The following is a 13,982-nucleotide window of genomic DNA, read 5'->3' on the forward strand; positions in this document are numbered from 1 at the left end:
TACATGACAGAAAATGTTCCACTCTACTATCTTAAAAAGTTTGGAGAAAAGGAGAACCAAACTGAATTCACTTTCAAGGTAAACCTGCATGCCAAAGGGCTCGCCAGGAAGGACTTATACCGCCATGGTCTGCTAGACTAAGAATTACAAAATCAGACTAAATGGAAAGATTCTTCATGAAATACACTAAAAAACAAAACCAAAGAGTTTAAGTATGACGACCCTTTATAAGCATATGTCACCAAACAAAGAACGATACAAGAGTATTCACCTGAGATAAAACTTGTATCTGAATATTTTATAACTGAGTAGACAAAGCATTTCAATAGAGGAAAGTCAGTTGAGATTATTTTAAAATATACATCTGACCCTATTTTACAATATATGCAATTTAAGCAATTCAGATCAATGAAAAAGTCTTAACAAAAAAAATCACAGTGTTTATCAATATGTTAATTACAAAATGTATGCTACTTATTTTGTTTTTAAGATGTAATGGCTTGGTTAAGTGTTTTAAAATCTATTCTTCTGAAATCTAACTTGCGTCACAAAATCAAGTAGCAATAATGTAAAGCATCAGAACTGGCTCTTAAAGATTATTTACATGTTGATTATTTGGAAAATAACCAACCAAAAAATATAAAAAAGTGATTTTTTTACACAGTATGAAGTTATTAAAGAGATTAGACAATACAAAAAGCAAAATTCTTTCCTGAATAAATGAATATCTGTGGCACTAAGTTCACTTACTAATGGACTGTAACATGGAACTGCCCAACATGCATTTAAACTATATTAAATACACTTTCTGTTTCCAACTTAGGTTGATCAGCAGCTTTTGTTCTGTTAGAATCCTTCAGAGAGAGAAGCTCAAACAGGAAAAAGAAGGCATATATAAAACAGTAAACACTGACCTCCTGAGGTTCCTACAACATAAAAATATTCAAGTAGAAAATCTACATCACTTAGCAGCGGCTATTTCTGTAGTTGAGCACACTAACAGCACTTTAGTGTGTAAGGAGCAGATGAAGTAAGCCGTGCTTTAAGCATGCCAAGAGGCAGAAACACTGGAATGTAACAAAGACAAACTCACAACTTCATAGACATTCAGTCAACATTCAAAACTATTAAGACTACACCACAAGAATTAACTTGCTTTATATATATATATATATATATATCCCATGATGTATTAAGTTTTATCAGAATAAATGCTAAATCAGAGCTTACCTCAAAAGATAACTTAAACTTAAATGGCTTCTGCAAATTCCTATGTTATACTATGTATCTGAAATACAATTATGAAGAAACTATAACCTCAAGGGGGGGGGACCCCAAAACCCAACCTCATCTCAGGTTGCAGTCTATTTATTTATATGTTGTATTTTTAAATTAAATTTCCTTTTAATTTAAAAACACACTGACTACAAAAAGGGGCACAACTGGTTACATATCTAATTAGAAATTAATTTTTCCACTCAATAGGTAACAATAATGCTTTTCAGTCAATACAGAATTGTCAATCACAGGTTTATTGAAGACCGTTTCTGTATGTTTTAAAAGAGTTCTTGAGAATTTTGTCTCTTCTCTCAATTTAAAATCTTTACTACTTATTCCAGAATATTAAAATATCTCCCATATTGAAAAGTTTTGGAGAACTACATATCACTAGAAGTTGAGGATAAAACAGCTACCCTAATCAGGTTTTAAACACTAACTAGGAAGCACATTTTGAGCTCCCAATGAGGCAATGGTACTAGAAAGCAAAATGCTACATACCCTTTGGATCCAACTTACGATTAAAAACAAGTGGATACTAAAAATATGATTTAATTTCAGGCTCTACAGACTGAAATTTGCAAAGCCAAAGTAGAGAAAAGAAGGTGAAAGAACATGTTAAAAAAAATACACACACACACACACACACACACAACAAAAACCTTTCTGCATGCTACCATGCATTTGAATTTTTTTGAAACGGTATTTATAAATTCACACGCACACAGCTCAGACTTCAGTGCAATGGCTGTGTCATTCAACACCTTTAGAGGAATAGAACCATGCAAAGAGGAGCAACTGCTTACAAAAATGGTTATTCAGTATTTATTCTGCAATGCAAAGGTGACAAACTAAAATATAAAAAGGTTGTTATGGCTTAACATTTCTGTTGCAGATTAAATATGCAGCATTGAAAAATGGAAAGGTGTGGCTTCATCTCTGACCAGCAGAGTTAAAAAGAAAAATCTCTCCATTTTCCTTCATCATCATGGGATACACTGTTCAGGCAATCCAAATTAATAAAGACTTGCACTTCCATATGGACACAAGATCAAGTGTACCAGTTAGGTTTTCACATTCACAGTATATAAGAAAATACACATGGAAGGAAAAGTAAAGGGTTAACTTAACAAGGATTTATTCACAGGAATACATGTAAGTAGAGAAAAATAACAGAAAAGCTAAACAAATGAAATGAAGAGGATCCAAACCCACTTTCACTCTGTAGCTTTTTACTTGCACCCCGTGTGCAGGTATCTAGGGCACAGAGGGCCACCAACATGCGCCAATACAGTGTAGGAACCCTGCATCACATCCAGTAACTTAAACATATCTTTAAGATCATGCTTTGAACAAAAAAAGAAAGCTCAGAAGGCAATATGTTGAGTGGGAATAAACATTGAAATATAGCAATCATGTCTTCAACTTCTACAATTGTCTTTATGTGCCAACTAACATTTATGCGCCTCTTACAGATCTTTACCATGTAATTTAAGTTTTAGAGAAGTTTTGATAAAATCACTAGTAGCATATAACCATGCAGAAAGCACACCACACTGACAGCACAGAGGCAAAGATTTTGCACAGGTATATCAGCTTTCCACATTGTGCAGGTTACACACGATACAATACCAATCTTATTCCTAACAGATCCTAAAAAGATTATTTCAAGGCCTAGCTGTAAACTACAGTACTTTATATCTATATTCTTAATAAAAATAAAATTCACAAATCTTAAAAAGGAATTTTAAATGCAGGGCTATATTGAATCGGTAAACTGCAACACAAACTGGCGCCACAGAGGTAACTGAATACCAATCTCACTCTATGTGATGCAAGCATGCTACTTCCCCACTAATTTTAAGTACTTTCAATCACTATGAGCCAGAACGCATGCCTGAACCTTAAACTGCACTTTAAAAAGAACAATATCTTGGCCTAGAAATTAAATCTAATGATGTACAACCATCAAATTATATCCACTACGTTAATGTCTTAATGAAAAACCAAGATGTCAATCTTCAGTTCGATATGTCCAGCCCCATTTATTCCTCCCTCCCTGCCCACCCCACAAAGGTAAAAGGAGTGACTCATTTGGCATCTCACAGGGTGCTTCATTGTTTAAATTTGTTTTGTTTTATTTCCAACTTTTCGGGGTACCTTAAATTGTAACTTCCAAGAACCTGCTTCTACTATGGGCAGGCAAGCTGATTTAACTCGATTAGCTTTCATCGGTGTAGTTCCTCATCAGCATGCAAAAAACAAGGCCCCATCATGTGGGAAATTTTATAAAACCTTTTAAATTAAAAAAAAAAAGAAAAGAAAAGAAAAAAAAACCCTTTACTGTCTCTAATCCCCACTCTTAGGTTTCCTTTATTGTGCGCTATAGAATTTCTCTTCTTTCTTATCCCTACGCAGCGTTTATATGGTTCTTGTTTTGGTACAATTCCCCATAATATTCCAGAATGTACTGTTTTGTGAGTAGATAGGTTTTTTTTTGCTTCTTCACATCCAGTGCAGAGTTGTAATTGGAGACAGATTTCCACCCACAAAGGCTCCAGATGTTAAAACGTTTCCCAACATCGACTTAATACAGTGACGGCAACACCTCCCTCCCGCCCCTCCCAGTAGGGTTGGGATTGTACTGTATTCCCTACTGGTTTACCCTTCCCCCCTGTAAAGGGTAACATTTTCCCTGGGTGCAGAGGCTCCCTCATAGTCTCGAAGACTGAAGAACCTGTAAGAAAACAAAACAATTTTATACTTAAACAAAATTGTTTCTTTTTTAAGACCAGTGGAACATAAAATGAATCAAGTAACAATACAATCTCTAAAGAACATAAAAAACTGGACCAACTGCCCAGGATCACACTAGTCAGTGAAGCCATGTGGCCTCTTTCTCCTATGGCTCTCAGCTGCCTCTTGCATCAGACACAGAAAGTGACGTCAGGCAGAGAGAGGCGCAGCACTGCAAACAGACGAAATATGGCTTGTAGGATGATGAGTCTAATTCTTTATCCCTATTTGTACAATGGATCTCAATGGCAGCCGTTATTTCTTGAATTAAAACATTATCACCCATATTTCTAATATTTATAAAAGAGCCAACTTAGTGTGTCAGGCAATATACCTAGTCCTGGCACAGTATTTAATCCTTAAAATAACCTAATGAGGGAACTAAGGCTAAAATACGAGAATTGTTAGTTTGACTTAGGTCAGAAAAACTCAAAGAACAAGAGTCCAGGTGGACTTACCTCTTTACCACCCCAAATCAAAAATGAACCTTTCAAAAAACAAACAAACAAACAAAAAACAGTGCTGGGCACAAGGTAGGGACTCAATAAAATATAAAGAATAAATATTGAATAATTATTTTTACTGAGACCAAATTGAGCTCCAGTTCTACTTGGGTTTTCCCTAAAGCTCACAACACAGAAAGCTTTTGATATATAAAAGGCTATACTTAAAAAATTAAGAAAAGGACAGGTTGAAATTTAGCGTACCAACTTGGATTTCCTTCTAAGAGGCTTCAAAGTGGAACCATGCATTTTATCTTGCTTTGCTGGTTCATAAATAAATAAAGCAATCTTTAGACTTCACATAAGTCAATTTTAAGTCAAATGTAATATAAGACTCTTCTACTCAACCTCTGTGGAAAACAAACAGCTTTTATTCTATTCACGGTAGTTCTAGATTGAAGTCCTAACAAGTTTTTCCATCCTGAAAAATTCCAAATTTCTTACAACTTACCCCTAATTTTGGGACTGCAGCTTAAGTATATGAGATTAAACACCATAAAAAGCTGCAAGACGCTCTTTTAAGGGAAGCGGAAACTGGTCAGAGAAACGCCTCCAATTTTCATCTCCAACTTGATTTTTAAATCCATGAAGGATCTGCAAAAAGTAAATAATCATTAAATAATCAGTAACAAAAGAGGAACTCGTATCTGCATAGCTTCTGAAATCAAACACTATTGATTATGCTAAAATTTTACCCATTTTAAAGTATTCTCAAACTTTTGTTGAAATCTGTATCATTCCATGTCTTGCCCAAAAGCACCTCACAGGATACGCTGCACACTTCGCTTTGAGAAGGTCAGAATTCAGTTAAGTGTCTTAGCAAAACAAGTACTCTAAGCAACTCTGCCTAAATAGTAATGAGAAGCAAGCATAAAGGTATAGAATCCACCCAAGGGATGAAAATTTTTATGCCATATTTTCAAATGGAAAATATACAAAGCTTTGCGTTCATTGTTGCAACTATATAGTTCACTATTGAGGGGTGACTAGAATTAATCCAAGGGGGGCATTACTGAAACAGACAGGTTTAATCCTTGTTGTGACTACTAGACTGACTTTGTTCAACAGATTATATTATATTCCAATCTTAGTCATTTTTGAAAATATATCCTACTTTGCATGGGCCTCCCTGATGGCTAGGATGCTAAAGAATCTGCCTGCAATGCAAGAGACCAAGGTTTGATCCCTGGGTAGGGAAGAGCCCCTGGAGAAGAGAATGGCAACCCACTCCAGTATTCCTGAAGAATTCCATGGACAGAGGAGCCTGGCAATGGGACAGGTTGCAAAGGGTCGGACACAACTGGGCAGCTAACAAACTACTTACTTAGTATAGCTGGGATAATGGGCCTACATGAATCAGTGGTACTGCTTGAGAAAACATTTTAAAAGTATGTGCTCTATTGATACAAGGTCACGACTGTATATCAAGAAAAGAAAGTCAACTTCTTTACCAAAACAAAGGTTACATAGTCTACCAACACTGACTCAAGAGAGTCTAAGTCCCATATGAAATAAAAAGATAATTTATTTCCCAACTAGGACTGCAACAGTTACAAGATATGTATCATAAAGACTTTTTAGTTACCTTACAGAACATGTCTCTCAGATCATCTTTTGGATTAATCCATGATGCGACAGCATCACAAAAAAATATAAAATCCTGTAACGAGCAAAAAATACACCTTATATTGATACTATACTTGTCAAACACAAGAAGAGACATGTAAACCTCAGAATATATACCAAGAGAATTCTAGGTGAAAAAAAAAAAAATTTAATAGCTATGATAAGGAATTGTAAGTGATTTCTTAATGATTGTCCTTAAGACTCCACCTTATCAAGGAATCTCTAATTCATACAGTTTATATTAGAATTTAGTGCCTTCTTGTATTTCATTTTACATTACAGAACAAAACCCCAGTCTAATGTATACATCAGCAAAGACTGAAAGCATCAAATAAGCACCAGTTCAAAACAACCTTCATTTACAGAATTAAAGAATTCTATAAATTCAGTAATTTTACAGTTTTGATTGGCTGAGAAATAATTTTAAGCTAGTTAAATATATATCAAATCAATTTTATTTAAAGTATATGAAAATTAATAGGCCTAAGTTTCAAGATCCGTCTTCAGGCAGAAATGTAAATGAAATGACCATTAAGTTAGAACAAAAATTATGCAGTTACCAACAGCACCTAATCCAACTCAACTCAGACAAACAAAAAAACTCCCAATGCTCAGACTGTTATTTAAAAGACAATCAGGTTATTCTGACTAAAAGAACAAGATAATAGGTATATACTTGAAATACATCACTTAAGTATTTTTTAGTCTCAACTATCTTACTGAAATAGTTCAACATACAAAATATTGCTGATGGTGTGAGATGTCGACTATTTTAAATTTTACTATTAAATTCAGAGAACCTCATTAACTCCAAAATTCACTAATACCAATATGTACATAAAACACATATTTACGTAAATAAAATGCATGTGCCTAAAATCTATTGTGTACGTGGTTCAGTGCCTATTTTCTACACATCAATTAAAAAATGTTCAAAGCACCCATCTCTTAAAAGTGAAAGGTTTTCTTGAAAACCCTTCTGACACTTTCTTTTCCTTACAATTTGTATCTGTTGAGGAATGTGGGGCATTTAACCCAAAGCCCACAGCCTGTATTTTGCTGATTTCATACATTTGGTGTCAATCAACACGTTCCTTTACATTTTACGTGTAAGCTGGATCCAGAGGTTTGATCAGATTCACGTTTGGTATTGTTGCCAAATAATTCTTTAAATGCTAAAGATGTCTAAATATAATCTAAACTAGTATAGGAAACAAAATAAGGATAATAAATCAAAGTTAAAGCAGTTATAATGGTTGACTCAGTACTCTATTTTATTTACTGTATGGATGTGAGAGTTGGACTGTGAAGAAGGCTGAGCGCCGAAGAATTGATGCTTTTGAACCGTGGTGTTGGAGAAGACTCTTGAGAGTCCCTTGCACTGCAAGGAGATCCAACCAGTCCATTCTGAAGATCAGCCCTGGGATTTCTTTGGAAGGAATGATGCTAAAGCTGAAACTCCAATACTTTGGCCACCTCACGTGAAGAGTTGACTCATCGGAAAAGACTCTGATGCTGGGAGGAATTGGGGGCAGGAGAAGGGACAACAGAGGATGAGATGGCTGGGTGGCATCACTGACTCGATGGACCTGAGTCTGAGTGAACTCGGGAGTTGGTGATGGACAGGGAGGCCTGGTGTGCTGCGATTCATGGGGTTGCAAAGAGTCGGACACGACTGAGCGACTGAACTGAACTGAAGAGAGAGTATCCTATTTAATCATTCTCTTAAGTATAGAGAGCCTCAAACTCAGGAAATTTGCATTCACTGTTTTAGGGAGCGTTTACAAAGTAAATAAATGAGATCTAAAAGGATGAAAGAGCCTTTGGCTTCATTCAACTCAAGAATATAACTTTTATTCTTTCAATCTGTTATTATTATAAGCCACAACAGAAAAAAAGATTTAAAAAATAAAAATAGGTATTATCAATGCAAGGTATTAGGAAATATACATGGAAAACACGTTTCAGTATCTTCGTAATTATAGTTTAAAGGATACCTCTCCCCTCCTTTAAAGTTTAATAATTCAGAACATTAAAAATTAAAACCTTATGAACATCTTACTTGGATTACTCCACTGGGATTCACACTGATCATGGTACAAATCCCACGAAATGCTGAATCCTTTTCCTCATTGTCCCTTATGTTTCTCAGAGAGGTGCACCTATTAAATTATAGAATTGAATTTAGCATTTAAGTAAAAAGAAGGTTCAACTACAATTCTAATGGACAGTATTTAATGGAATAAGCACCAGAGTAGAGATAATGTTTATATTCAAAGAATTTTCATAAAGCTTAAGCTTCTCATACTATATTATGTTAGGCCCATCTAGTCTTAATACAGTGAAAACCTTCAAATTCACAATTCTTACCAATAGATTGCATCTAAGTAATAACAACTGATTTTAATCTCCCATTTACACTATTAATTAGCTTGAGCTAAGGTAAATTATCAATTTTTAAAACTGTATTATGACTTGTATTCCATTAAACACTACTAAAAATGACTTGAATTGAAAGACTGTCAGTTGAAAGCAGCAGAACATAGGATATACTGCCACAATAGAAACTATTACTATACAACGTATGGTGTAGATGTTCAATTTTTACATTAACAAGCAAATAAGATTTTTATACATAACAAATTTAAACATGTATTTCTTAATGCAATCCAAACTTTCAAATTAATTTTAAAAAGGAAACAATGCAGAAACCTAAAATTTATAGAATTTGCATGCATCTTTATTTTACTGGTGGATATTTAAATGCTTTTTATGTATAATCAGGCTTTTTAACACAGCAAGCATGTGACAATCTTATCCCATGCATCAATTAGTCGTTAGCCACAACATAAAATAAATATACATGACGATGCTACTGAAAACCTCACAAACCCGATAGGACAAGATTAGTCACATGGTTGGCAATGATTAAGGATTGTGATTTTTGTAACCAACTGAAAATATATCTAAAAGTGAGATAGAAAGAGAAAGAAAGAGTGAAGAAAAATGAATTAAAAAAAAAAGATTGAATAATACACACCAGGGTCTTATAAACTGCTGTAGCATGGGGGCCACCTCTTGAGGACAAACGTAACCAAGACGACCAATTGTTATTGCTAAGGTAACGCAATCACGGTTATACACCACCAAACGCCAACCAAGACATGAGCAAATGAGGGGGAAGGAGAAAAAATAAAGAAAAAACAACAAATAACTCAGAAACAGAAACCAACAGAATTTGTGTATGATAATAAACATAAGATTTCACCAGTGCTGTTTATTACCACCCCCTATAATAAGGGGCAGCAACATATATGGCATACTCTTGGAAAAAGAAAAACAAAAGGAATTAAAAAAACTTTAAAGATTGAGAGAACACCAAAAACCATGATGAACTGCTTTTCTCGCTCAATCAAGTGTTATTCTGTTAATAAAAACAATGAGCGGATTAAATAGATATAGATTCTTCCTTCACAGTCAGTTAAAATTCCAGAGTTTAATAATGAAATCTAGTCCCCCCTCCAAGAAACAGTAGTAACTGTAAATGATTACATTTCTGAATTGTCTATTCAAACGTACTTCTCAGAAGTTAAAATCTTTCTCACTTCTTCATACTGCTTTTTAAAAGTGACTTTTATTCTTTGCAATTATCTAGGAATTTAATCAAAATTTTGGTATATTTTTGGTTTGTTTACCAACATTTCCAAAATAAGCTAGTGGACCATTTCTTGCCTAACATCAAAATCAACTATCAAATTTTAGGTGTTACGGTACATACTGAATAAATGGATTGGAAAATTGCTGTGCTATGTCAAAATCCCATTCCAAAAAACCCTCTCTCTGATGGTAACAATTCTAATTTCAAGTCCTATTTGACAAAAAGAAAATTAAGTCCACTGTAATGGCATGTGATATGTGGACCAAAGGAACAAATATTTTGTCCTTGCTATGAAATGCACAGCACAAAATGATAGATAATAAAACACATGATTACAACATGCTACTATTTTATTTTTAAAAATCTGAAGTGGGAATCAATCAAATATAAATTTACCATCAAAATTCAGTTAAGTTCTTGAACTTATAAAGAGCTAAAACAAGTGCAACTCAGAACTGCATTCTGCAGTTCATAGGTACGTACATATAAATACATTTATACACAATGGGAAAAAAAATACAAACAGAAAACAAACCATGAGGTGCTTTAATGGTGTTCTCTCAAAAATTTACAGGTTAACCTTTCATAAAAAAAGGGTGGGGGAGGGGGTAAAGAAAAATGTTTAAGGATTACTTGAAGCAAACTACACAGATAATACTAAAATCCAGCAGATTCATATGAAGCAAGAGAAAGAAAACCTATGTTCAAAAGACACAAACTATGCAACATTCTCATTAAACAGGCAAGTATGAACAATCCAATGAAACATGCGATAAAGCAGATGATGGTCCATCGAAAAAGTTCAGTGTAGGATATACTAATTAGAAAAAAATCAAGTAACTGCAAACACTAAGGAATTGACTTTATGAAATATTAAGACAATGGTATTAATAATTAAGTTGCTAAAATCTACAGATATTACCCACAGACAATTTTATTTTAATAATTAATCTCTCCTCCTTTGGGTAAGGAATAAGAGAAGCATTTTCTGCAGTCACTTGTGATAAGAATAATCCAGTGAATCCCAAATGTATTTCTTAAGGGCACAAATTCAATCCATCAACTTGAAAGGCATTATCAACTACCTCTTGATTTACTTAGGGTAGATTCATACTTAGAATATAATCTTATAAATAAAGCCAATTTGTTCAAGGAACTATATAGCAAATTCACCAGCTGATATCCCACAGGAAACTTTAATATACATTACACTCAACATTTATTTGCAGTTATGCATTCACATTTAAAAATAAATAAGAAGATTTTTAATGTTCAACAGTAATTTTATAATGGCAAGTGTTTCAGATCTGAATGTCATGTATAGGTACTGCATTCTAAAGAGATAAACACCTGACAAGATTTCATAACCATCCTACACATAGGTTTTTGAGCTTTTTAGCAGGAAAATCTAATTCACTTTAAGATACAAACAGTACCCATACAGCCAAACAGCCATATAACTGTTTTATAATTAAAAGACTTCCTTCCATACCAATAATCACATTAGGATATAAAAAACTTTCTACAATTAAAAACCATAAAATTAAAATACCTTTGAAGATAAATTTATTTAGAAAAACTTATTTAAATCTTTGTCCAGTATTTTGGTAAGGCATTCATCGGCTATGACTATACTGCTGCAACTGTCTTAGTATACGAAGAAAAAGACATGCCTGATTGAAAACAAAATTCATACTTTAAAAAATTATTAGCAAAAAGGCAGAGCAAGAAGAAATCACCCTGCAATGTGTTCTATAGTATGGAAGGTATTCTTTAATATAAACATGCTCTCTATAAATGCAAGAGAAACAAGCCTTCTGAATAAAAATCCCACAAGATACTGCTCAAGCTCCCAATTTGAGGAAAAGTATACAACAAAATACAAAATACGTATGCCATTATTAACAGACTAACTACCACAATACAGTCTATTTGGGGTTACATTTTTACATATTAAAAAATTCTCCCCAGCTAGCAGTTACTCTGAATTAATGAAAAATTCATATAGTTATCTGAGCTGGGGTCCACTTTAGGGAGTATTAGAACACTGTAGCAGAGGAAAAAGTGTTTTTTGGAAAGTTTCTAGAAACTGGCTATGGAATGAAGCTCAAACAGTTCATTTCATGACTGAGAATCCCAAACACCCATTAATTAATAAGCTGGGTTTCTAAAGCTAGCTTTGCTTTGGTTTCTCTACGCATCTTAACTTAAAATGACAAGGCAGATCGTTTTCTCTTCACCGTTAACAGTTCAGTCGTATGGTACCTGTATTCTCTAACAACGTCTTTGGTGTGTTGGGTCTGTTAATGATTTCTACAAGCTGGTGCAACACCATAGGAATGTAAGGCTGCATCTCTATACCTAGATCATCCCCGAGAGAGAAAACAAAAAAAGAAACATTTCATTGTTAAAATATCAATGGAAAATATGCTGCCCCCTTTACTGTGATGTTATATATTTACATAGGTAAAGCTCATTAGAAAAAGGCAACTACAAAAATATTAAGTTATCTAAAAATTGTTATGCGGGGGGGGGGGGGGGGGGGGCGGTTTGGAAATCTTACCCATTTGAATGGAGATCTCTCCAATTGCCCATGTGGCATTATTGCAGACTGAAATGAATTCTGGATTAAGGTTGGTTCCCAATATTGGCATGAAATCAGCTAGGTAAAAAAAAAAAAAAAGCTTTAGTTTTGTGCTTTAAAGGAAATCTACCAGATGGAAACTGAAACCTAGGCAAAACATAACCTTTAAAAAAACAAAGTGTTGGCAATAATTATCTTAAGAGGAGGAAATATCTAGCCACTGAACTTTCATGTGAAGTAGCTCCAGTTTGGTTTCATTTTAAGTATCATTAAAAAGAGTTGGTCAGAGTAATTTCTCTTGGCATCAGACAGAAAATTTAACTTTAAATATTTCACTTTAAAAGTGAAAATATGATACAACAGGACCTTCTTCAAAGCTGGTTTTTCACACACAAAGAATTTTTTATATCGATGATTTTGGTTTTTATTGTAACGTTTACTCTAATGTCAGATTGTGGTCTCTGAATATCATCTTCCGTTTAAAAGGAAAAATGGAATGTTAGGAGTTCATGCTGACACTCAAATAACTAACACAAACAAAAACTAAACTCTTGAAATATAATACAGGACTTGTGCAAGATGCTGGAAATCAATTCGTTCCTTTCAAAACTGGTAAATAAAGATAAAGAAACAAGCAATAATCCTGCCTGTTCTATATGAACAAAGGCAGGCACTCAGTCATGTTTAAATCTTTGTGACCCTATGGACTATAGCCTGCCAGACTCCTCTGTCCATAGGATTTTTCAGACAAGAATGCTGGAGTAGGTTGCCATTCCCTTCTCCAGAGGATCTTCCCCACACGAGGACTGAAGCTGGGTCTCCTGCATTACTGGTAGATTCTTTACCGTTTGAGCCACCTATGGGCAATAATTTATTGATATGGGAATATCTCTACATAAGTATTCTCTCTACTGCATGAAGAATTAGAATATCACTTTTTAATCCCTAATAAACCAGTTGATTTCACAATTTCTCAGTCTTGGCAATACTGATAATCTGGGTCAGATTATTCTATTGTAGGGGGCTGTCTCATGTATTATAGGATATTTAGAAACATCCTTTGCCCCTACCCATCAGACACCAGTAACACCTCCCCTGTGTAACAGTGTCTCCAGATACTGCCAAATTACTCTTGAGAAAACTAACCTAGAAAATAATCCACAGTTTGTAACATTAAAAACAGAAAACAATCAGACATTGTGTATCTCTTGAAGAAGGTACTTGACCTATAAAGTCTCAAAAAAAAAAAAAAAATCTTTTTGTACAAATTTAAACTCAAAAACTTCAATCAGGGGGAAAGTATCTGCAGAACAAGGTTTTTCCTAAAGCAATAATTCACCACAATTTCATTTAGAGTAGGCAGGCTTAAACTTGATGCCTTACTTTAATACATCATAATTAATGTTATTATTCAAGTTCAGAAACACATTACTGAAAAATAAAACTGGCAATTTAGTGAAGGTCAAAAGATAAAACCTTTTGGTTCTAAAATAAGTTCGGTTCTGGGGGATGTAGTCTACCACAGTATGACTACAGT

The 13,982-nt window shown here is 34.2% G+C and overlaps 1 protein-coding gene across 1 annotated transcript in view; it reads right to left on the reverse strand.

Moving 5' to 3' along the window:
- Positions 1-3,925: 3,925 nt before the first annotated feature.
- TNPO1 (transportin 1) overlaps positions 3,926-13,982 on the reverse strand; it is an 82,833-nt gene continuing 72,776 nt past the window's right edge. Inside the window, exons 19-25 of the mRNA XM_068990376.1 lie at positions 12,425-12,523; positions 12,127-12,222; positions 9,244-9,319; positions 8,266-8,365; positions 6,163-6,237; positions 5,029-5,171; positions 3,926-4,015 (exon numbers count right to left, since the gene is read on the reverse strand). Of these exons, the coding sequence (XP_068846477.1) occupies positions 5,064-5,171; positions 6,163-6,237; positions 8,266-8,365; positions 9,244-9,319; positions 12,127-12,222; positions 12,425-12,523 (554 nt within the window). The 3' untranslated portion in view covers positions 3,926-4,015; positions 5,029-5,063. The remainder of the gene's footprint in view (positions 4,016-5,028; positions 5,172-6,162; positions 6,238-8,265; positions 8,366-9,243; positions 9,320-12,126; positions 12,223-12,424; positions 12,524-13,982) is intronic.

Source organism: Capricornis sumatraensis, chromosome 18, assembly GCF_032405125.1.
Source record: "Capricornis sumatraensis isolate serow.1 chromosome 18, serow.2, whole genome shotgun sequence".
NCBI classification, from domain to species: domain Eukaryota; kingdom Metazoa; phylum Chordata; class Mammalia; order Artiodactyla; family Bovidae; genus Capricornis; species Capricornis sumatraensis.